This window comes from Eurosta solidaginis, chromosome 2 (genome assembly GCF_040869045.1).
Source record: "Eurosta solidaginis isolate ZX-2024a chromosome 2, ASM4086904v1, whole genome shotgun sequence".
Lineage (NCBI taxonomy): Eukaryota > Metazoa > Arthropoda > Insecta > Diptera > Tephritidae > Eurosta > Eurosta solidaginis.
Window position 1 is genome coordinate 45835983 of NC_090320.1, and position 26322 is coordinate 45862304.

Genomic DNA, 26322 nt, shown 5'->3' on the forward strand with positions numbered 1-26322 from the left:
CATTGCATACTAGTAAAACATTTTTTTCGGGTAGCTTGACTTATCCGATAATCAAATTGCGCAAACACGCAAACAATCAATGAAATTGTCTCAGTGGCATAAAAATAAAGAACAAAATTTATGTGAATTCCTATATTTATATTTCTGCAATATATTTCGCCTTCATACTAACAAACAGACCCACAAACATACATATACCCGTGAAAACTAGAACGTATCAAAATCGTATGCTGCATGACACAGCCATCTTTATGCAGCATCAAGGGACGCATCAGCATTTAAGTTAGGTTATAAAGCGCATTTGTTTGTCGCACAACGATTTCAGTCTACAAATTTGTCTGTATTTGTGGTATTAATCCAACAATTCGCATGTGCATTTGTGTAAGTGTGTGTGCAGATTTGGCAAATTTTCCACAACCCATTGCATTTCGCGCAAATGATTTCTTCTAAATTTGCTGCAAACAATGATGCGAAGTAACGAGAGCAACTGCTGTTCTGAAACTATTGCTGTTGTTGGAGCCATTTTATTCGTTGCATTTGTAGTTGTTTTGCGCAGTTATGCGTGAAAAGTCATTGCATGGCATGCGTCAGTGTAATACGATTTTCGACGACGTCAACGCTAAACTGCCAATAAAGTTTCATAAGTTATTGGCCTGCTTTGTAAGAGCGTCATATCTATACATGTTTAATATTATGTATGTATGTATGTATGTAAGCACATATAGAAATTTGTTCGTTGAACTTATGGTGCGCTTTTGTCTATCTTTTATATTTGAATGTTAGTTATGTCGGCACAATAGCATAGCATAAATTTTATGTACATATGCGTTATGGTGGAAACTGTGATTGCGCCTTTATGTGTTACAGAATTTACGATTTTAAATCAATAATCTGTTATTTGACAAATTTTTATATCTTGGCAAGTATTTATACAAAAGTATACTATTATTGTATAAGTAAAGTAGCAGTGTTTATATTTACATCTGTATGAGGGTGGGTCGATTTGTATGGACGAAAGTTAACCGATATCGCGCCATCGATTTTTCGATAGGATTTAGGCTCAGGAAAAAAAGTTCCACTACGCTTACCCAAAAAATAATTTTCTAGCCTGCGAAATTTAATTTTTTTGACTTTTTTCGACTTTGATTTTTTAAGGTTTTTCTTATGGCCTACTAAAAAAATTTTCATTTGATTGTAACATTTTCGTGTATACCCTGTCCGACCCCAAAATCTCCGCTAAAAACGTTGGCGATAACAGTTAAAAAAAAAACTGTTTTTAGGCTGACTCTTTGTTCGATGACAGCAGGTACTTCGTTTTGTCCTCATTCAGCATCAAATCCAGCTTTGCCGCTTCTTTTTCCAGTTTGGAGTAAGCAGAACTGCGTCGTTAGTGTTTAGGCCGATGATATCAATGTCCATGTGTGATGTGTGTCCATTCTTTTTTCGTGAGTTTTTTCCAAGATTTTGCGCATTGTGAAAATCTGGTTGATGGTAGATTTACCAGGTCTGAAGCAGCAGTGATAAGGTCGAATCAACCGATTCATGGTGGGCTTCAATCTTTCGCACAATACACTTGACAGGACTTTATATGCGATATTAAGAAGGCTGATTCCGCTCCGCAGGCAATCTATCAGCGCCCGCGGCCTTGTTGTTTTTCAATCATAATTGGGTGGGGGGATATTTATTCCATCATCATCGATTCCGGGGTCGGGTTCGTCATCCCTGTGCGGTATGTCGATGTCTCCATTTAGGACAGCAGACAAGTGTTCCCTCCATAATCTAAGTACTTTCTGAACATCAGTTAAGAGGTCACCGTTTTCGTTCTTATTTTGACAGTAATAATTTTTTACGCAACATTTTAATAAGTTTGGATAAAGTTATGCACTTAGCAATCCATATAAAGTTTAGGTGCACATGTATATACATGTAGAAAACACAGCTAATATACCAATTGTCTTCACTGCATCTTTTTGGCAAGAACTATTTTACTAGCTTCTGCAGAAGATGAGCTTTCTTGTAAAAGTGGTCTTCAGTTTTCTCTTACTCCACTTTTCTTCTTCTTTCCCTCTGTCTTTATCTTTCCCTTTTACTACCTTTTCTTCTCATCGTTTATTTCCCAAATCTTCACATGCACTACACCCTTTCTGCATCTTTAAGAACGGTATAGATTTACAACTCGGTCCGTTTACTTCATTTTCTTTTCAGGAAGTGGATCAGTTGTTTGAAATTTATTATTTACGCAGCCTTAAGAATATGGCAATATTTGAGATAATTTTCCTTTTAAGGTTGATATTTGGAAAAAAACTTTTCTCGGAACTGCACCAGGGATCGGCCTTTTTCAAAAAATTGTATTCTACAATTTACTTAAAATATGATAATAACTATTATTTTAGCTTCGTTGATATTTGGGATAGTTTGATAAGAGGAAAATTGATTGGGAAAGGTAGTAGCACGGAAACAGCGGTACAGGGAGGTAAAGGAAAGGAACATCTAAAGCGATGGCAGAGCGACAGCTACAGGTAAAGATAGAAGCATAAAGAGAGGGGGGGAAGGATGCAGGGCTAAAATTGTCGTGTACAAATTTGGAAGAACCTGCAATTGAATTTGAGAAATTTTACAGGAAATTTTTTCTCCTCCATTATTTTCAACCTCCCACCCTCGACCCCTTTTAGCTACCCCTACTATTTTGCTATTCAACTATACTTATTTGCCTCTCCGTTTGCTTTAATTTTCCTGCCTCTTCTCTCTTTCCAACCCCTCCGCTCGCACTGCTTGTTTCTTTTATCTTTTGATCCACCCCTAATACTGCTTTTGCTTTCATTCTTTCTCTCCAACTGCTGTTTTTGTTGTTGTTGTAGCGATAAGGTTGCTCCCCGAAGGCTTTGGGGAGTGTTATCGATGTGATGGTCCTTTGCCGGATACAAATCGGGTACGCTCCGGTACCATAGCACTATTAAGGTGCTAGCCCGACCATCTCGTGAACGATTTATGTGGCCACATTAAACCTTCATGCCATTCCCTCCCTCCCCACCCCCAAGTTCCATGAGGCGGCCACCGTGGTGTGATGGGTAGCGTGCTCCGCCTATCACACCGTATGCCCTGGGTTCAACTCCCGGGCAAAGCAACATCAAAATTTTAGAAATAAGATTTTTCAATTAGAAGAAAATTTTTCTAAGCGGGGTCGCCCCTCGGCAGTGTTTGGCAAGCACTCCGGGTGTATTTCTGCCATGAAAAGCTCTCAGTGAAAACTCATCTGCTTTGCAGATGCCGTTCGGAGTCGGCATAAAACATGTAGGTCCCGTCCGGCCAATTTGTAAGGAAAATCAAGAGGAGCACGACGCAAATTGGAAGAGAAGCTCGGCCTTAGATCTCTTCGGAGGTTATCGCGCCTTACATTTATTTTTTTTTTTTTATTTTATTGTTCTCAAAAAATAGCAATATATAAAATGTTTTCAAAAAGCTATGCAGAGCTCCTTTCTTTGCTATTGAAATCACAAGGAAAACATTTCTAGACAAATGAACCCCAAATTGATCAAATATAATAAATAGCAAATAAATTTGAAAAATATAAATAATGAGCGGATATTGAATAAACAAATGACGGTACTGAAGTTTGTTTATTTATACAGCAAAACCTATGTCTGTGCGGCAGTTCAAAAGCATGAGCCAGATTTATAATTTTTTTTTTTTTTGTTCGTTTGGTATTTCATGGCTATTATTTACTACAGCCTCAACATTTTTTTGTTAAATTAAAGTATTTTTCTGTCAATTTTTCTTCACTTTTGAATATTGATTAGATCGTTTGAGGGGTCGTTTTGCAGCCAAAAAAAAATCAATAGAAAAGCTCAGTTGTATAAGTCTAATGCTCTTATTAAGTAAGCTTCTGATTTAAATGCATTTGATGAATAATCAGTAAGTGGTAAAAGAAAAGAGTAAACTTTTAGGCAAAATAATTGGACAAATCTGAAAAACGAGGGAAACGTTCATTTACAAACTTTCTTCCCTGTAGTACTTTAAGGCCTTAAAACTTTTCAAATATTTATAAGCTTTCATCTTTATAAAAAGAATGCATTAATATCCAGTAGTCGTGTACGTCTAGTAAACTATTACTTATTTTCAAGTTAATTAGATCACGGTCGGGTGTTGAAGTTAAACCACAACAGCTAAACTCGATTGCTTTCCGATATCAAAGCGGCCGCCACGGGGTGTGGAGGTAGCGTGATCCGCTTATCACACCCCGAAGATTCAGGGTTCACTCCCCGGGCAAAGCAACATTAATATTTTAGAAACAAGTTTTTTCAATTAGAAGAAAATTTTCGCCGCTCGACAGTATTTGGCAAGCACTCCGATTGTATTTCTGCTATGAAAAGGTTCTCAGTGAAAACTCGTCTGCCTTGCAAAAGCCCTTCGGAGTCGGCATAAAACAAATAGATCCCGTCCCGCCAATTTGTAGGAAAAAGTAAAAGGAGCAAGACCGAAATTGGAAGAGAGGCCGGGGGTTATCGCGCCTTAATTTTTTTAGCCCTTCAATAGGAACTCGATAGCTTTTTGAAAACAAATCGATAACTTTTCGATATCAAAACGATACATTGTTGATAACTTATCGATAACTTTCACATAAATTATCAATAACTTTTCGTTAAGAAATCGATAACTGTTCCTACATACAGTTTGATAACAAACCAATAAATTTTCGATTTCAAATCTCTAACTTTTCGATAAAGAATCATTAACTTTTCTTTAAAAAATTGATAACCTTCTGATAGCAAATCGATAACATATCAATATGTTAATCGATAACATCAATATGTGAAACTTATTAGGATTTGAACATTTGAAGGTCAACGCTGCCGTTCAAAGCTCCATACCACATGTTCGCTTAATATTTCAGCGGCGAATTTGCAGTATATCGGATTCACCACAGCTTTCGCTTGTGTATTCAAACTTTTCTCAAATGCTTATGCCGTATTTGCTTTCGAATCTACCTGCCTACTTCTTTTTAATTGAAAATGCCTTCCTCCGCTCAAGTTCACTTAAAAATCCACAGCGTAGAAAATTGTCGTCTTCACTTTTTTTTCTGTTCAATGCTATTGCATATGATCTTCGATATGATCATTAGTTTTAATGAAAATGTTTACTTATCACGTTGAGGGACATACCATGGGATCCAGAATGAAATCTGCCTAGCTGTTGCAACTATCTAGAACTTACTCAATTGTCTACATTACAAGGTCAATCTGTTTCCCCTATGTTCAATGTCATATGGCTTTGAAGTGTGTCCTTAGTTTCAAGAATGAGGGCTCTGCGGGAAGTTACTCAAATAGCATTCGCAAGATTACACATCCTTTCAATGGACTTTCTAAATATCACAAAATATATCGATTCCTGTCCCTTTTAGAAAACTCTTTCATCCTAAATATTACAGTCAAATTTCAAAGTTCCAGATCTCTGAGTTATTGGGAAGCTCCTTAAAACTCGAAAGCAAAAAGCTCGAAATTTTTTTAGAATTATCACGATCCCTACCAAAGTTTTTTTTCACTCATGTTAAATTGTCATCATGTTCTTATGTATGTTCCAAGCTTGGAGTTCCCTAGCTCTCCGTGAAGCGACTCAAAAATGTATTGCAAGAATCACTAATTATACTCAGTTGAGCAGAGTTCACAGAGTATAATAACTTTGATTGGATAAAGGTTGGTTGTACAGGTATAAAGGAATCGAGATAGATATAGACTTCCATATATCAAAATCATCAGTATCGAAAAAAAAATTGATTCAGCCATGTCCGTCCGTCCGTCCGTCCGTTAACACGATAACTTGAGTAAATTTTGAGGTATCCTGATGCAATTTGGTATGTAGGTTCCTGGGCACTCATCTCAGATTGCTATTTAAAATGAACGAAATCGGACTATAACCACGCCCACTTTTTCGATATCGAAAATTTCGAAAAACAGAAAAAATGCGATAATTCATTACCAAAGATGGATAAAGCGATGAAACTTGGTAGGTGATTTGATCTTATGACGCAGAATAGAAAATTAGTAAAATTTTGGACAATGGGCGTGGCACCGCTCACTTTTAAAAGAAGGTAATTTAAAAGTTTTGCAAGCTGTAATTTGGCAGTCGTTGAAGATATTATGATGACATTTGGCAGGAAGGTTACTCCTATTATATATATGTGCTTAATAAAAATTAGCAAAATCGGAGAACGACCATGCCCACTTTAAAAAAAAAATTGTTTAAGTCAAATTTTACCAAAAAATTTAATATCTTTACAGTATAAATTATGTCAAAATTCAACTCCAGTAATGACATGGTGCAACAAAATACAAAAATAAAAGAAAATTTCAAAATGGGCGTGACTCCGCCCTTTTTCATTTAATTTGTCTAGGATACTTTCTCTCTGTGAAATTTGGTAGGGGCTTAGATTCTAGGACGGTGACGGTTTTCTGTGAAAAAGGGCGGAATCGGTTGAAGCCAAGCCCAGTTTTTATACACAGCCGACCAAATGTCCTTTCGCTCGGCCGCTAACCCGATAACTTGAGCAAAAACCGATATATCGTTACTAAACTCTGTCCATGCAGTGATCTGAACTCACTTTGTATTGGTATAAAAAATGGTCGAAATCCGATTACGACCACGCCCACTTTTTCGATTTCGAAAATTACGAAAAATTAAAAAAATGCCATAATTCTATACCAAATACGAAAAAAGGGGTGAAACATGGTAATTGGATTGGTTTATTGACGCAAAATATAACTTTAGAAAAAAACTTTGCAAAATGGGTGTGACACCTACCATATTGGGTAGAAGAAAATGAAAAAGTTCTGCAGGGCGAAATCAAAATCCCTTGGAATAATTGCAGGAATACTGTTCGAGGTATTACATTTATAAATAAATTAGCGGTATCCGACAGATGATGTTCTGGATCACCCTGGTCCACATTTTGGTCGATATCTCAAAAACGCCTTCACATATACAACTAAGGGCCATTCCTTTTTAACACCCTATTTAATACCTTTAATTTGCTACCCATATCGTACAAAGAAATTCTAGAGTCACCCCTGGTGCACCTTTATGGCGATATCTCGAAAAGGCGTCCACCCATAGAACTAAGGCCCACTCCGTTTTAAAATACTCATTAACACCTTTCATTTGATACCCATATCGTACAAACAAATTCTAGAGTCACCCCTGGTCCACCTTAATGGCGATATCTCGAAAAGGCGTCCACCTGTAGAACTAAGGCCCACGCGCTTTTCAAATACTCATCAACACCTTTCGTTTGATACCCATATTGTACAAACGCATTCTAAAATCACCCGTGGTCCACCTTTATGGCGATATCTCGAAAAGGCATCCACCTATAGAACTAAGGTCCACTCCGTTTTAAAATACTCATTAACACCTTTCAATTGATACCCATATCGTACAAACAAATTCTAGAGTCACCCCTGGTCCACCTTTATGGCGATATCTCGAAAAGGCGTCCACCTATAGAACTAAGGCCCACGCGCTTTTAAAATACTCATTAATACCTTTCATTTGATACCCATATCGTACAAACAAATTCTAGAGTCACCCCTGGTCCACCTTTATGGCGATATCTCGAAAAGGCGTCCACCCATAGAACTAAGGCCCACTCCCATTTAAAATACTCATCAACACCTTTCATTTGATTCCCATATCGTACAAACAAATTCTAGAGTCAGCCCTGGTCCGCCTTTATGGCGATATCCCTAAATGACGTCAACCCATATGGCCTACTCCCTCTTAAAATACTCATTAACACCTTTTATTTGGCACACATGTCATACAAACACATTCCAGGGTTACCCTAGGTTCATTTTCCTACATGGTGATTTTCCCTTATTTTGTCTCCATAGCTCTCAGCTGATTAATGTTCAGTTACACCCGAACTTAGGCTTCCTTACTTGTTTTATATTGAAATTGACGGAAAAGCATCAAACGAAACTAGTATAAACAAGTAAGGGTGTCTATGTTCGAATGTAACCGAAGATTATATATTCAGCATGATTTTCAATTATACAGTGCATTGCAGACAAATTATTTTTACGAATTTTGTTAGGAGGGATTAATTTTTTTAAGGCTCTAGAAATATTGTGTAATACTTAGTCGGAATAGGGGCGAGGCACCGCCCACTAAAAAAAGGAAAGTATATATTCCCAATTTATAATGACGTGTTAATTTTTCTTCGAGTTATGCCTCCCAAAAATAGAAAATTGCTTAGTCCAAAGAAGAGCAGTGCCACGCCTATTTCCAAAAATTTTAATATTTTCAAACTTCTTGTTACAGTATCATTTAGAAAGTAAAATACCAGCGACATCAAGCTCTTTTTTGCAAAGGTATAGCTTATTTTATTTATTCAGGACCATTTTGCAAATCTTTTATATAAAAGTAGGCGTGTTCCTTAGCTAATTTTTTTAATTTTTTCTTAGAAGCATTCTTTATAGTAAACGCAACCTCTCTTCCGAATTTCGTTATGATAGGTTTTTGTTTTATGATTAATGATATTTGTAAAATGGATTTTATTACAAAAAAAAAAGGGGGGAGGGGCACGCCCATTTTCAATCAAATTTCAACATTCTAACAACATTCATTTTAAACAGCGATGGGAGGTCATTGCCAAGGAACCCATACATCAAATTTCAATAAGATATCTCAATATTTACTCAAGTTATCGCGATCACAACGGACGGACGGACAGACGGACGGAGGGACATGGCTAAATCAATTCCTTTTTTCATTCTGAGCATTTTGATATATGGAGGTCTCGATTGTTTTATGCGGTTACGACCAATCGTTATGTTACCAAAGTTAATATACTCTGTGTGCAAAGCACGCTGAGTATAAAAAGGAAGGAAGCGCAAGTATTCAGCCTTCATACGAAATGTTACTCATACGCCGTGTAGTACTCATTTTAAACCATTTTCCTGCCATGGTATTACCAATACAGAACTGAAAAGAGCTATTAATACTTTTGCTATTGTAATAAACAAACTATTTAATTAAAATTAAAAAGAAGAAAAGAAGTTAAATCTACACCAACAAAAAAAACTAAACACCAATACGTTCACAATTATTACCACAAACTTTGTCTTATGCTTATAGCCAAATTCAATCAATTCTTCACTGTCTGCTTCATTCAACATTTCCTAATTAAATTACTAATGTTTTCTTTACTATTACTACACAAACGATTACCTTTTAATTATCTTGTTGTTTATACTAACTAAACTTTTTACAATGATTTCACTTTTCAATTCCACTTGCAGCAAATTAAAAAATTGCAACTCTTAACACAATCGGCAGCGTTGAACCGTGAAACAATTGCAGCATCTCAATTAGCAACATCAACATCATCCACGTCAGCTGCAGCTGCTGCTGCGGCTTCAGCTTCAGCCTCGTCAGCAGGTATTATTGCAATATCATCTCCATCATCGGCTTCAGCTTCTTCAGCAGCAAGAACAACACAAGCAGATATTAGTTTAAGTTCGGCAACATCTGGAAATGACATGTCATCGGCACACTCCTCCACATCCGCTAATTCTGCTTTATCCACTTTATTACGCGCAGATGGTGGTGTAGGTAGTGCTGTTGGTAACGGTGGCATGGGTAGTGTTGGCAATAGCATACTCACGGTTGATGAGGATTCTTTGTCGTTGGATCGCCTTAATTCGCTGCGCATTTATATGACTTCAGTGAAAACGCTGCCATTCAATTTAAGAATTTACGGGTAAGTACTCAAACGCACTTGGGCGGCTTCAAGTAGATATACCAAGAATACTTTGTGGTATTTGTAGGAGTTTCTTGTAGTTATAAGGGCAAATTTTTCGAAGAAACGTCAAATTAAGTTTTTGTCAGAGCAAGGTTTGAAGTAAATTTATATTCATGAAAAATTTATTTAAGATTCTTAAATTTATCATTAGGGAGTTTAACTTGATCAGAAAATAGCAAAAAAAAAAAAGCTTTGTCTGAAGGTACTGCCAGTATGGCCTACATATTTTGTATTGGCTGTCTCCAAGAAACAACTTGAAATACCAGTTTGGGTTCACTCTAACTGATGCAGACTTTTATCAGCTCACTAAAACCATGTTTCTTTGAACGAATGTTTTCAGCCTAAAGAACGATCTACTAGATCATCATTAAAAATCAATTTTCTTCGTTAGCTTTTGTTAAAGCGAAACAAGGAATTGGCCGGACTGGGGCAGGGCATAAAACCTGCACTGAACAAGCGCACAGTAAAAGTACTTTAAAACTTGCAGGTCGATGTAAGGCTTGGCCTTAAAGGGACACTGTGTAAGAGCATGAATAAAATGTTTCCGGAGTCGGGTATGGTGGAAATATCAAGTATTAGATAAAAGGTTCACCCTTTTCAGCGATACCGAAGTCGGACTTTTGACTTCTATCCTCAATTGTCAGCTATGATGATAAAATAAACTTATAAGCTAAGAGTGTATTGCTCAGCAAATATATCGAGACTTAGAAATCTACGGCAGTGCCAATAAAAAAGTAAAATGGCAAAAGATATTTCAAGAGGACTACAAAAACTCTTCCTGCTACTTTGGAAGGAGGCAGAAGAAAGGGTTAGGCAGTCTCGCGGTGAAGTCAAGGAGCTAATGAATTATCAACGGAAGATTGTGGCTAAGTTGAGGGCAACCAACGCTGCGAAAACTGAATGGCAGTGGGATCAAATAGTCACAGTAAATATTCCAAAATTGATTCGAAATCACGCGGAAACCGTTCCTAAACCATCCTTAAAAGACCATGAAGTAATCTCGTCCCAAATAAGGCAGAATGTGATCCCGGAATGGCCGTAGAAAAGTTCCCTAAACTATTCTCTTATCACGCCACCACACCACTCCCCCCCAAGTGACGATATGATCACATAATTGCCCGGAACGATCTCGCAAATCCTGAAAGGACCAGGGAATTATCCCAAAACTAACGAGAAAATATCAAGGAAGAACCGCCAAATTTTATAAAACTAAAGGGACCTGCAATAGCCTCCATAACGATTTCGAAATGACCACGAAATAGTTCGAAAATTATCCCCAAAACCTTGCTTAAAACTTTACCGAAGGGAATCCGAAATGACCCCGGAATTTCCCCGAAATATTGCCCAAAATCATCCCTACACTACCACACCATCTCCAAGAAACAGTCCTTTAAACCAATTTCCAAATTAGCCCCGACATTTTCTCATAATGACCCCAAAACTAGCTTACTTACTCTCAGCGACTATCACGAAATTAGCCAAAAATAGTCATGAAGTGACCCCGAAATAATCAGTGAAATCATCTCGAATGGTCCCGGAAGGACCCTTGAGAAACTTCATGCAGCCCAATAGCACAGTTAGTCCCTAAAACCTTCTCGAAATGATCCCAAAATTACACTCAAAGAACTGCCACGTAGTCACAAGCCTAACCAGAAATCACCCCGAAGCCACCACGAAATATTCCACAAAACCATCTCGAAGTTACACCGAAAAAATCTCTAAATAATCTCCACACCATTTGGAAAGACCCAGAAATAACACAGAAAAAAAAACGATCTTCAAAATCATGTGTAAAATTACTCCGAAATGAACACGGATAGACCTCGCAGCCTTTCCCAAAAGGCAACGATATATCCCGGACGGAAATAGTCCGTAAAACCATCCTGAAATAGTCCTCGAAACCATCCTGAAATAGCCTCAAACCAATTCGAAGTGATTCTGAAACGACCCTTAAACTATCTCTAATAAGTCCACAAGACATTCGCGAAATGTAAGTAAGAGGCTTCAGTCAGTTCAGTGGCCCAGTAAGATCCTCTGTTAGCACAATTAGACGAAATGTCTTCGCCAGATGTCGTATTTTTTTCTAAAGGCCTCGTCAGCGTTTTGGCAAATGGTCCGAATGTATTTCTGCCATGAAAAAATTTCTCAACGAAAATTCATCATGGGGAACTTGGGGTCGCCAGAGCCTCGGCTGTTAAAGAAAGGATTCGCCACGGTAGGTGAGGTTGTCAATTGGGTTGGAGAAGCTACATATATATTGCGCTCACAACCTCTTGAATCAATTCGGTATTATAGTCGCCTCTTACGACAGGCAAACCTGCCGCAAGTATATTCTAAGCCCGCTAACTCGCTGGGGGTAAGTAGTTTGTAGTCTGAGCTCTGTTCGATGTAAAAAGAAACCGGCAACTACTCACAATTTCTAACTAATTATTTTTAACTTTAACATCATAATTTTTATTTTCTTCCATAGCGATGATTTATTTGCCGATCAACTTTACATGGATATTGGACTATCCAACCGTCTGCTCAATATAATGGCCAACTCAACAATATTCGCATCAGTCATTTCATATAAAAATTTAAAAAGTTTTCTACCAAAAACTTACTACACACGCGGCAGGTAAGTTTCTTTAGCAAAATCACAGCTAACATACATAGACACATACATATATACATGCATACATACTAATAGTTAGTTTCCATGGCATAAAATGAGCTTCGAATGTAAGTAAGAAGAGACGAAGTGAATTGCGGTAATGGCTAAAAGTTGTCGAAATGTCTTGAAAGTTTTGGCTTTTCTTTTTAATTTCCAAGGCAGCAGCAATTTCGTAGTCATTGGTTAAGATTTTTAAAAGCAAAATTATTTAATATATAAAGTTTTGTAAGACGATATGTATAAGATTTCATTAGTGAAGTAGTTTTTGCATTGAGAATGGCGTATTTGGTCGGTCAACTCGATGTCATTTAAATAACAAACAAACATATTTAAAGGTATTTACTTTTCGGGAAGTATTTTGGTAGTCTTTGAACAATTTTGTTTGCAAGGTTGAAGCTTAAACAAGTTGGAGTTTTCTTATAGCAGAGAGTAAATGAGCGGCGCCGTATTGTCGCAAACGCACATCGGAGTATTTACAGTGGGACCAAACACAAAAAAATTATCGAATATATGCAAAAGTTTTCGTTTAACGAGCCAAATCTCGGAAAATATCCTAGGAAAAATTTAAAATTTTTGTTGAGTAGGAGCAACAACAACAACCAACTATTTGCTTTTATATACATTCATTTGCATCTTTTTCCCAAACATTTAAAAAAAATTAAATTCTTGATTTTTAAAATTTGAGATAATATAATTTTTTCATCCTGCTAAATTTATTTTGGCAAATAAAATCTTTGAAAATTCTTAAATAAATTTTTTTTTATACTCAGTTGAGCAGAGCTCACAGAGTATATTAAGTTTGATTGGATAACGGTTGGTTGTACATATATAAAGGAATCGAGATAGATATAGACTTCCATATATCAAAATAATCAGGACCGAAAAAAAATTTGATCGAGCCATGTCCGTCCGTCCGTCCGTCCGTCCGTTAACATGATAACTTGAGTAAATTTTGAGGTATCTTGATGAAATTTGGTATGTAGGTTCCTGAGCACTCATCTCAGATCGCTATTTAAAACGAACGATATCGGACTATAACCACGCCCACTTTTTCGACATCAAAAATTTCGAAAAACCGAAAAAGTGCGATAATTCATTACAAAAGACAGCTAAAGCGACGAAACTTGGTAGATGGGTTGAGTTTATGACGCAGAATAGAAAATTAGTAAAATTTTGGCCAATGGGCGTGGCACCGCCCACTTTTAAAAGAAGATAATTTAAAATTTTTGCAAGCTGTAATTTGGCAGTCGTTGAAGATATCATGATGAAATTTGGCAGGAACGTTACTCCTATTGCTATATGTACGCTTAATAAAAATTAGCAAAATCGGAGAAGGACCACGCCCACTTTTAAAAGAAAAATTTTTTTAAAGTAAAATTTTAACAAAAAATGTAATATCTTTACAGTATATAAGTAAATTATGTCAACATTCAACTCCAGTAATGATATGGTGCAACAAAATACAAAAATAAAAGAAAATTTCAAAATGGGCGTGGCTCCGCCCTTTTTCATTTAATTTGTCTAGGATACTTTTAACGCCATAAGTCGAAAAAAAATTAACCAATCCTTTTGAAATTTGGTAGGGGCATAGATTTTATGACGTTAACTGTTTTCTGTGAAAATGGGCGAAATCGGTTGATGCCACGCCCAGTTTTTATACACAGTCGTCCGTCTGTCCTTCCGCATGGCCGTTAACACGATAACTTGAGCAAAAATCGATATATCTTTACTAAACTCAGTTCACGTACTTATCTGAACTCACTTTGTATTGGTGTAAAAAATGAGCGAAATCCGACTATGACCACGCCCACTTTTTCGATATCGAAAATTACGAAAAATGCCATAATTCTATACCAAATACGAAAAAAGGGATGAAACATGGTAAGGTAATTGGATTGTTTTATTGACGCGAAATATAACTTTAGAAAAAACTTTGTAAAATGGTTGTGACACCTACCATATTAAGTAGAAGAAAATGAAAAAGTTCTGCAGTGCGAAATAAAAAACCCTTAAAATCTTGGCAGGTATTACATATATAAATAAATTAGCGGTATCCAACAGATGATGTTCTGGGTCACCCTGGTCCACATTTTGGTCGATATCTGGAAAACGCCTTCACATATACAACTACCACCACTCCCTTTTAAAACATTCATTAACACCTTTCGTTTGATGCTCATATTGTACAAACAAATTCTAGGGTCTCCCCTGGTCCACCTTTATGGCGATATCTCGAAACGGCGTCCACCTATGAAACTTAGGATTACTCCCTTTTAAAATACTCATTAACACCATTCGTTTGATGCCCATATTGTACAAACAAATTCTAGGGCCACCCCTGGTCCACCTTTGTGGCGATATCTCGAAACGGCGTCCACCTATGGAACTAAGGATTACTCCCTTTTAAAATACTCATTAACACCTTTCATTTGATACCCATATCGTACAAACGCATTCTAGAGTCAACCCTGATCCACCTTTATGGCTATATCCCTAAATGGCGTCCACCTATAGAACTATGGCCCACCGCCTCATAAAATACTCTTTTATGCCTTTCATTTGATACACATTCCAGGGTTTCCCTCGGTTCATTTTCCTGCATGGTTATTTTCCCTTATGTTGTCACCATAGCTCTCAACTGAGTATGTAATGTTCGGTTACACCCGAACGTAACCTTCCTTACTTGTTTATTTTATAAGTAAGTTTTTTTTTTTCAAATAATTTTTCTTTTTTTAATAAATTATTTTATTTCAAAAATATGTAAAAAACTTTTAAAAATATTTAAAAGACATAATCAAATTGCAAAAGGTTTTTATAAAACTTTTTAGCTTAATCAAAATATTAACAATTGTTTCTTAGGAGAAAAGTTAAAATCCATATTACGTCAAAATAAAAGTCAGAGTTGAATTTGGTAATAAGAATTATATTTGATATATAAATATTTTTAATATTTTCAAGGAGCAAATATTAACAGTAAGTTTTTAAAAAAAAAATATCTTTTTCACAAAGTCTCAAAAAACTTTCTATTTATTTTTAGTCGCGAAAAAAAATCAGTAAAATAAAAGTTTTAAAAAAGTTTTAAAAAAGTTTTAAAAAACTTTTATTTATGACTCCAGAAAATGTGTATAAAATTTTCTATTTGATTTGTATTTAAGTGCAATTTTTCTTTTAATTAGTTAATTTTTAAAATATAATATGAATAAAAATTAAAAATTACAAAACAAATTTCCAAAGTTTGTTAAATAAAATATTTTTAAGAAATTTATTAAAAGGCAAAGTCATATTCCATTTTCTAAAATAAATTTGCCTGCCGCAACTCAAACCAAATAATTGTCTCAAAAAAATAATTAAAATAAAAGTGTTATATTTAATGCCTAAAACACTTTTGAAACATTGAAAAACTTTTATAAAATTTTCAATTAAAAAAAATATTTCCGTTTCCTTTTTCTATTTTTAATGCAGTTTTTGTTTATAAATATTTAATTCTTGTAATTTGGTTTGTCAACACAACAAATTTGAAAAGCGTTCATTAATACATTTATAAAAAATGTCAAATTTCCGTATTTCTGAAGCACATTTGGCAACGAAATATTAAAACAATTTATTTATAATTATAATTTTTTTTTTTTTTTTCATTTTATAAAATTTATCGTAGGATTTATAAGATTCTGTTGCAAAATTTGTTTCAGACAATCAGAAACTTAAAGATTTTAATTCCTTTGAATTTTTTTCCTAAGAATATAGAAATATGTACACAATATTTATTTAATTTTTCCATAAAATTTCAAAATGTAATCTAAAAAATTTAAATTCACAAAAAAATGCTTTAAATTTGTTTATTATAAACATTTCGTGCAGTTTTGTTTTAAATAGCAGTTGTAATTTCTTAGACGTGTTTTAGAAAAAGAAATCTCAAGTATAAACAAACCAATTTAAAAAACTAAGAGGAGAAGAAAAAAAGCTGAGCGAGATTCTTTATAAACTATTGTAACCAATTTAGTTCAATTTCGCTTATTTCAAATCTTTTACTAACGTTCGAATCACTAACTATTGAATAAATAACTCCACTATTCAATAATGCAAAATGGTCTTTATTAAAGTACTTCACACTAACACTTATACTCCGCAACTGATAGCTAGCTTAGATCAAACTGATTCGTCGTGCCTCAATTGTTGCTGCTTTTATACTGTTTGGTTTCTTTGCCATATTTCTAGGCGGTTCTATTTCTAGAACTTGATAGTTAGTTACTAGCTACAAAATTACCAGCTATAACTACGTTTATAGCTTCCCATATGCGCGTGTATATGTGAGTGATACTTGCACAAATTATTGCCTACTTTTGGGAGTATCTCAGATATATGCATGTGTTTGTGCGTTGCTCTCCGCTGCTTGTATGGACATATGTATAGACATAATGATTGATTTATTGATGTGCATACAAGTCACTGTTTAGTGTTGGCTTAGATATGATAGTATCCCTTAGTGTTGCTAATATTCGTCACACTATTTTTAACCAAAAATTAATATTCAAAAATTTTTTTTATTCTTAGGTGTTCTAACATGTTTCTATATATATATTTTTGTAAATTCAGCGAAGTATCCAAAACATGTATTCAATCTTTCAATTTTTTGAAATTCAAAAGTATTTCAAAAGATTTTGTATTAAAATTTAACAAACAATTTTTTTTTATAAAATTTTAGAATTTTGTTTTTTTAAATTATCTTAGATTTTTTCTAAGTTTTTTCCAAAATATTTAGGTAACTGATGAAAATTCCAGTGTTAATGAAATTAACCATTCAAATTGTGTGTATCAAAATTTCAATTTCTATACACTGTAAATATCATTTGCTGCGCTTTTTGACCCTCCAGAGAGTTACTAGATACTGACTAAAAACTTTCTACGGCCACTATCAAACTAACAACAACCAGCTTCCAACAATCAAAGTTTTGCGCAAGTTTTTGACATCTTCTCAAGTTTCACATAACTTCATGCAAAATAAGTTTGATTTTATTGATTTTCCATAGCGTTATAGTAAAATGTCTTCATAAACTTGTACATGCCAGAGTATAACTCTGATAGAGCGATTTAGAAAGAGCATCAGCATAAAATTTATTTAAAGTATTGAAAACAAAATTTTTAGAATTTTACTTAACTTTTAAGTAAATAAGGAAACAGCTTAGGTTAAGCATCGATAGTGCGTACATTCTAAGTAATAACAAAAGAAAACTTGTGAGGCTACTCGAGCTAGTTTAGTTTTGAAAGTCGATTAAATGGTCAATTACTTTCAGATATGTGACGTCAGGGATATGTGCATATAGGTCACAAAGTGAAAAGTTAGACTTTGATAAACTTTTAAACTCTTCAAGCAAAGTTAGTAACCACCAGCTACAAGTTACAGACTTAAGTGCTGTGAAGCTTTTAATCTTACTTACTTACTTACCTAATTGGCGCTTAACCGTCTAAACGGTTATGGCGTCCAACAAGGCGCGCCAGTCGCTCCTTCGCTCCGCCAACCGGTGCCAATTGGTCACATCAAGGGGGTTTAAATCGTTTTCCACCTGGTCCTTCCAACGGAGGGGGACCGCCCTCTACCTCTGCTTCCATAGGCGGGTTCCGATAGAAACACTTTCTTGGCCGGAGCATCATCTTTCATTCGCATAACATGGCCTAGCCAGCGCAGCCGCTGCGTTTTAATTCGCTAGACTATGTTGATGTCTGCATATAGCTCGTACAGCTCATCATTAAATCTTCTTCGGTACTCGCCATCGCCAACGCGTAGAGGTCCATAAATCTTTCGAATAACTTTTCTCTCGAACACTCCCAAAGCCGCTTCATCTGCTGATGTCATTTTCCATGCTTCTGCCCCATATAGCAGGACGGGTACGATAAGTGACTTGTAGAGTATGATTTTCGTTCGCCGAGAGAGGACTTTACTTTTCAATTGCCTACCTAGTCCAAAGTAGCATTTCTTGGCAAGATTGATTCTTCGCTGGATTTCAGTGCTGATGGTATTGCTAGTGATGCTGGTTCCCAAATAAACGAAGTCTTTTGCTATTTCGAAATTATGGCTGCCAACAATAGCGTGGTTGCCAAGGCGCGTATGCGCTGACTCTTTGCTCGATGACAGCAGGTACTTCGTTTCGTCCTCATTCACCATCAAACCATCAATCAAGCTTTTAATCACTGCGTTTTTTTTTTTTTTGGTTGCTGCTTTCGTGTGCTAGTCGAAATAAATTGTATGTCAAAATTTCTATGACTTTGTTGCTTATATAATTTAAATAACTTTATGGTAAGCGTGGCGTCTCCTCGATGCTGGAGACTTTTGAAAATAATTGCACACGATGTCATCTGCAAGAAAAACTTCAAGGAGCACAGCGAATCAGGGTGGTTCTAAAAAATTGAACGCTTAACGCAGAGCTCTTGTAGAATTTGTGTATTTGCCTATGTGATGAGGGACCCAACTGCGACATAAACAAGCTACTTGATTCAAGGGATGGGTCGAAAATCTAAGATACGTTTGCGGCAAAGTTTTCTGTCAGAAACTCGATGTAAGTCGCAAATCCAAGTTTCCCAATTATTTCGTGTTCCTCAAGCGGAAATCCTCGCCAGTAAGGATGCAATGTAAGAAACGCTATACAGTGCTGAAACGGATAGAGCATTTAACAACTACTTAAGCCAAGTGACAATCAAAGCACCTCCCTTACCATTACCCCAAATTATTTGGTCGGGGCTGAGAAATATCACACGCATATTTCCTACGAAATATTCAGTCCGAATGTTTAGAATTGAATCTGGCGTGGTGAGTTGTGGGGAATTCGCAGTGCCGCTGGCTGCCAGTAGCCATTATTGACCTGATAAGTATCAATTCAGCTAAGCAAATACTGGGCAAGAATTTCCTTTTGTACGGTAGCGAAATGCTTCTGGCCATGTGGTGATATCAAATGGTCGGGATTTTACCTTAATGATGCCGGGTCGTACCGTATCTAAATCCTCCAAGGGGTCATCAACATTGAATAGACTCCCTTAAACCTTCGGCAAGTGTCTTTATCGCTTCAATAAAAACATTACTTCTTTGACATCACTTACCAATAATAGCGGCAAAGTTTGCTTTGGATATCACCGCTGGGCCTTGGCCGGTCAGTGGAGACCTCAAATAGACAATAAACCCCAATTAAGTACTGGGACTTATGTTATAAAATAACTTGCTTAGTAAAATATTGCGGGGCTGGTAATACGAGCAGAAATCACATCTTAAATCTGGCTGAATTTGTGCATGTTGCATACTCATGTTAGCATAAAAGTCAAAACAACAACAAATCTCGGTAAATATTTTTGTTTAGAATACTGAAGCTATTTAGTTTGTTTGAAGTTTATCTCTTAAGCTCATTTTGCTTCGAGCGTTGTGTCTCTGTTTTATGTTGGTTGACTTCATTTACTAATTAATGTTCATTATGTGGAGCAAAATTTAAGCTTTGTTCAAAACTCTGCTTTAAATTTTGCTTTCACTGATTATGTTGTTGAGAGGTCAAGCAGTTTTCTTCTTACTAGAAAGGTCAGCATCTCCTTCATGAAATTTTTTAGAAACTATTGTTCTAATGAAAAAACGTTTGAAGTAATATTTGTTGAATTACAGAAAATTTTCTTCTTCTTCTTCTTTATAGCGATCCCAGCGAATCAGATTACATATTGGCTTCCCGCATTTTGCAAACATGGCTTTTCCAATCGAATCGTTCAAATGATAATATACGCGAGCCACTTGATTTGCCATTTGAAGCGGGCCACGTTGAGATCATATTTCAGCATGAAGAGGCTCCAAAGGACGGAAATTGGGTTGCTGTGTGTGGGTAAGTGAAACAAAAGGCCTGTGTACCAAGCTTCATACAACTTGATGAGTAAACAAGGTATATATAAAATATGAATAAGCTATACCAGTAACCGTGACTAAAAACGTGATAGTAATCGAATCAGGACTATAAAGATGAAGAGATCTTGGCCACTGGTATAACCATAGCTATCGCAATTTCTGAAACAGAAACTAAACCCGTAACTGAAATCTTAACTGAAATCGTGACTGAAACCGTAACAAAAGTCGTAACTGAAACCCTAGCTGACAACCTTACTGGAACAGAAACTGAAACCGTAAATGAAATCGAAACTGAAACCGTAACTGAAATCGGAACTGAAACCGTAAATGAAACCGTAACAGAAATCGAATCCGAAACCGTAACTGAAACCGTAAAAGAAGGCTTCACTGAAACCTTAACTTAAACCATAACTGAAATCGAAACTGAAACCGTAAAGAAGGCGTAACTGAATCATTAACTGAAACAGAAACTGACACCTTAACTGAAACCGTTATTGTAACCGTAAATAAAATCGAAACAATCCTAACTTAAGGCTAACTAAAGCCGTAACTGAATTCGAATCTGAAACCGAAGCTGGAATTGTCCCAGTAAGTTAAACTGGAATCGTAGCTGAAACCTCAACTGGATTCGTAACTGAAGCCTTAACTGTAACTGAAACAATAACCATAAGCATAACTGTCACCTTAACTTGGTTCATTTCCATAACCTCGACCGTAACTGAAACAATGAATCGTACAATAGATCAAACTTCTCGTAAATCAAACGTAAACGTAGCTCAAATCATAAGTGGAACGGTTAGATGAAGTTAAAAGGGCGTAAGTGGTAACTCTACACACTTTCACTCGGGGATATTTTTGCCCATTGTAAATGCCCGCAATAAGTGCTGGATGGTGATACATTCGTTCAACCTGATACATCCTCAACTCACCTTGTTTGCAATCCTGAATATTGCCAGGGAAAGTGAGGAAATTACTCCTCATTGTCCTCATCCTTACAGCTTCTGCAGGGATATGTAGCTTGTTAGCATGCAACACCGTCGGAGCATCAGTACAATAGCGCCGTAAATGACACGCATAAATACTTTTACTTCAGATTTGTTTAGCTTGCGAAGGAAGAAAGGAAGCCAGTCCTTTTCCTATCCATAGCGTATTGTTCGACAGGAGGTCCGTTGACTTTATCTCATATTACTCGATATTCTACAGAAGATAAATCGACAATAGTCGTACAAAGCTGTCCGCCTCGCTTGTGTGCATTGCGAAACCTTTTGAGGTCATCTTATATGTAAATCCGTTCCCTTTAATAACGCTGTGCCTAGGGACTCAACAGTGGAAGACAAAATGGTGGCTGTTGTTGTTGTTGTAGCGATAAGGGCACTCCACGAAAGCCTTGGGAAGTGTTGTCGATGTTGGTGGTCATTGGCCGGATGCAGATGCTGTAACAAGCACCATAAAGGCACCAGCCCGACGATCTAAGGAACGATTTAGTATGACCTTCAAGGCCATCCCGCCTTCCCACCCCCTTGATCGATGAGGAACTGGGGGTCGCCAGATCCTCAGCTGGTAAAATAACAGGATTCGCAACGGGTAGGTGAGGTTGACAATTGAATACGTAATACGTACGTACAAACATTGCCATAACCATATCCGTAACTGAATAGTATATTTATAGGCAACAGATGGGGAACCCTTTCCGTAACCAGCATCCTGAACGTACTCTAATCATGGCAGTGCAGTAACCTTACCGCCGTAATCGAAGCAATTAAGTAAATCATAGTTACTACCATTAGAGTAAATGTTACCGTAACCATAACCTAAGCTTAAGCATAGATGTTTAAACAATTACAAATTATCAATATAAAAAAATACTAGGGCAACTCACGTAAAGTCGAAGGTGGCTTAAAGCAGTGGAAAACTTGAAAATTGGACAGTTTTTTCTACAAGTTTGTTGGTTTACACGACTTATAAACTTTGAGAAGCATTTTTGCAAAATTGAGTGAATAAGGTTTGGTTGCTCTGTTAAGTAGACTGTGTCCCTTGTACTACCGAAAATTTAGTGAGTTGCCCTAATATTTTGCCCACACCTGCTATAGCTGTTGACTATCACTTGTAGTTGTTTATTATCTTTGTATAGTACTGTTAATCATCTCAATTGCGTGGGGGCATCTATGATAAAATTCATTTACTATTTGTTTACTTATTTATTTAAATCAACATTTATTATCTTCAATTATTTTATTTTTTACCCAATTTCCTTCATACACGTGTGACTAAAATTTATAAACACACTTTCAATATTTGCAGTCATGACTACAAGGCATCTTTTGAGTCGACTTGGCGCTCAGATTTATGCATCACAAAGCATTTGATGGCTAACATTACGCGTTGTATTTGTCCGTTGTCTGGCACCTACGTTGTTATGCTGACGAAACTGAATAGCAATGTAAGTATCCAAGATGGAATTTATTTATGTAATTATCCTTATACTTGAAAAAGAAGAAAACACGTCAGCTTTATTACAACAAGAAATTTAACAAGTCACATTATCTTTATGATAAGGAATTCACGCCGGTGCGTGAAAAAAATTTTTAGTTAGTTATGTAAAAAATATTGTTGGACAAAGAAATACGAGACAGATGTATGGGAGCTTTGGTATTTGAGTTCTCGAGACCTTCAGACTTAGTCCATCATAACAAGCTATTATAAGACATGAAAATAAAACAATGGTCAGTCAGCGGCGCGAAAAGCTCTGACACGTTATCACCCATTTCTTCGTGTTCTCTGTATAACAAGGTGTTGTTGCGGATTACCTGGTTGTGGACTGTATGCGGACCATCTAATCACGATGCACTGCTGCAGATTACTTTGAAAGAGCGGTTTACCAATTGACGATAACTCACGTGTGAAATAGTACGCGGGTGGTTAAATCAAATATGACTTTAATTATAAGTTCAATTATTACAATATAACCACTAAAACTATGTTAATTATTAATCACTAAATAAAGCGGGCGGTCGAATATGCAGCAAGAAGAATGATGATAATAAGAAAAAAACAAAGAATGGCAATATAGAACAAATGTCAAAACTATTTGATAGATTGTGCTTGTGTATTAACCCTTTCGACACTAAAATATACAAAAGTTGTGAATATGCAAATACGGACTCAATATACCGCCGCCCTTGAACTATCTAAGTATGTGCAAATGAATAGGTTCAAAATTTAAGATAACAATAAATTGTTTAAAAAATTTACAATAGAAAAATATTGATACGCAAAGAAAGGATTACAATTTGACTTATGACTATTCGTCGCAAAAAAGATCAGCCTTCGTTGGTAGTAGACATAGTTTAGCAACTGGTCGCACGTACTCTCCATTGGCCGTCTTGACTGTCACGACTCGCACGCGACCGTCAGTTCCGGGATGACTTCGAATTACCATTGCCAGTGTCCACTTTGTCGGAGGGGTAGCTTCGTTAAAAATAGCTACAGCATCACCTTCTTCAAAGTTTCGGGACGGCCGAAACCACTTGCTACGACGTTGTAAGCTGACGAGATATTCGTCTCTCCAACGGCGCCAGAAGTGTCGTCTCAAGTTTGAAATTAGCTGCCACCGTTCGTGGAGACTTCCCCAGAACCCTTGACCCGCAGGTTCCGGGATAGACTTAATCGGTTCACGGATGATAAAATGCCCTGGCGTAAGCGCTTCGAGATCGGTCGCACTTGTCGAAACTTCGCATAATGGGCGCGAGTTCACACAAGCTTCCACTTCCGTCAATAAAGTGTTGAATTCTTCGTAGGATAGTAGGGTTTCTCCCAAAACGCGTTTTAAATGGTATTTTACACGTTTTATACCAGTTTCCCAGTACCCGCCCATGTGTGACGCGGTTGGTGGATTGAAGCGCCATTCTATATTGGACTCCGCAAAAAATGACTGCAGCGTATTGTCTGCCAAGCACTTGTCGTATATTGCGCGCAGCTCTTTCTCAGCTCCGACGAAATTCGTGCCATTATCGGAGAACATTGTTTTGCAAAAACCTCTACGATTGATGAATCGTTTGAAAGCGTTTAAGAACGCGGGTGTGGATAGGTCTCCGACGAATTCTAGGTGCATTGCACCAGTGCACATACAAATAAATGAACAGATGTATCCTTTCGTAGATTTTGCCCCTCTTCCATGCGTGAACTTGTACGAATAGGGGCCAGCGAAATCTACGGCGGTGCGTGTGAAGCAGCGAACAAAGCTTATACGAGCGGCAGGAAGATCACCCATTGACTGCGTAGACGTGCGACGATTGAGACAGGTAAATTTTACGTACTTGTGATAAATGCTACGAATTAGGTTACGAGCACCAATAGCGACGTTGCAAAACCACCTGCATTATACGTGGTCCAGCGTGTAAAGTGAAACGATGAATGTCGCAAATAATGAGACGTGATAGAGGCGAGTTTTTGGGTAAAATTATTGGATGCCTGATATCCTGTGCGACTTCTGCGGATTTCAGTCGCCCACCTACGCGAAGAATTCCACTTGAGTCGAGAAACGGCTGTAAGCGCAAAAGGCTACTTCGCAACAGGATCGGTCTTTTTGTGCTGCAACGAGATATTTCGTTAGAAAAGTAAAAATTTGGTTATACTTAATTAAGCTGCGTTCCGCTTCTACTAACTCCAAACCACTTAGAGATCCATATCGTCTTTCAGCGAGACGTTGGATAGCAGCGCGAGCGTTGAAAATAAACCTTAAGGTGTAAGCTATGATTCGGCGCAACTTTAAAAGCGTCACATGGGCTACCACTTTGTTACGAATGCCCAAATCTGTTATGTGTTGCTTCATAGAGGTTTCTTTCCAGGACTGATGTGTACCCTTCAGAAAATCGGGCCCGTTCCACCACAGATCATGACGCAGTAGTTCGGATGGCGATATTCCCCTAGAAGCACAATCAGCTGGGTTCAATTCAGATCGCACATGATTCCAACATTCTGGAGGCAAGATCTCTTGAATGTCGGCAACGCGATTAGCAATAAAGGTCGTCCATCTGCTGGGATGTGCTTGTAGCCAGGCTAAGGTAATCGTTGAATCAGTCCAACCATACAGCGGATAAGGAGATTACACCAACTGGTCAAAATGCTTCTCACTAATTTAGAAGCCAAATGCGCTGCACAAAGTTCGAGACGAGGCAGAGTTGTTGTCTTAAGCGGTGCCACCTTGGTTTTCGCCGAGATGAGAGAAACAGTGATTGCGCCGTCCTGTTGCAAGGTACGGGCGTAGACAGCAGCAGCATAAGCGCGCTCGGACGCGTCAGCGAAGACATGAAGTTCCGTAAACGAACCAACCGATCCCCATCCTAGCCAGCGCCTAACCTTCAGCTCCTTTAGTTTCTGCAGCTCATAACGATGATTCTGCCATGACTTTGAGATTGCGTCAGGTATCTTGTCGTCCCATCCAACTGCAGAGCGCCAAGCGTCTTGGAACCAGATTTTGGAGTTAATTGTCACAGGAGCCAGCAGACCTAGAGGGTCAAAAAGCGTGCTGGCATCTGAAAGAAATGATCTCTTGGTCAAATTCGCAGGTTCTTTCTTAAGGTTAACTTCAAAAGTGAATATATCTCCCTCGGTGTCCCACAATAAACCCAAAGCATGAACATCCTTGCCATCGACTACGTAATGCGCTACGCTTCTAGCAGCTTCAGCGATACTTTCGTTCAACTCCTTACAGTTTGATGCCCATTTTCTAAGTTCGAAGCCACCTTCCTCTAAAATCTCAGATACACTCTTTTGTAGCGACTGCAGTTCAGCTTGGCAAGATGCACCAGTAAGAAGATCATCCATGTAGAAGTCGTTTAAGATGACTGAAGTGGCCTTTTCGCAGCTGTTCGAAGAATCATTTGCGGTTTGTTGTAAGGCCTCTACAGCTAAATGAGACGCAGCTGCGACACCATATGTTACGCGTAGCATGCGGTAGTCTTGAATTGGCGAAGACGGATGATTACGCCAAACTATATGATG

At 37.2% G+C, this 26322-nt stretch overlaps 1 protein-coding gene across 1 annotated transcript in view; it reads left to right on the forward strand.

Moving 5' to 3' along the window:
* The window catches only part of LOC137241500 (serine-rich adhesin for platelets), a 759406-nt gene that overhangs the window by 610270 nt on the left and 122814 nt on the right, over nt 1-26322 (forward strand). The window contains exons 12-15 of the mRNA XM_067769103.1: nt 9294-9754; nt 12267-12416; nt 20117-20299; nt 22621-22759. Coding sequence (XP_067625204.1) covers nt 9294-9754; nt 12267-12416; nt 20117-20299; nt 22621-22759 — 933 coding nt within the window. The remainder of the gene's footprint in view (nt 1-9293; nt 9755-12266; nt 12417-20116; nt 20300-22620; nt 22760-26322) is intronic.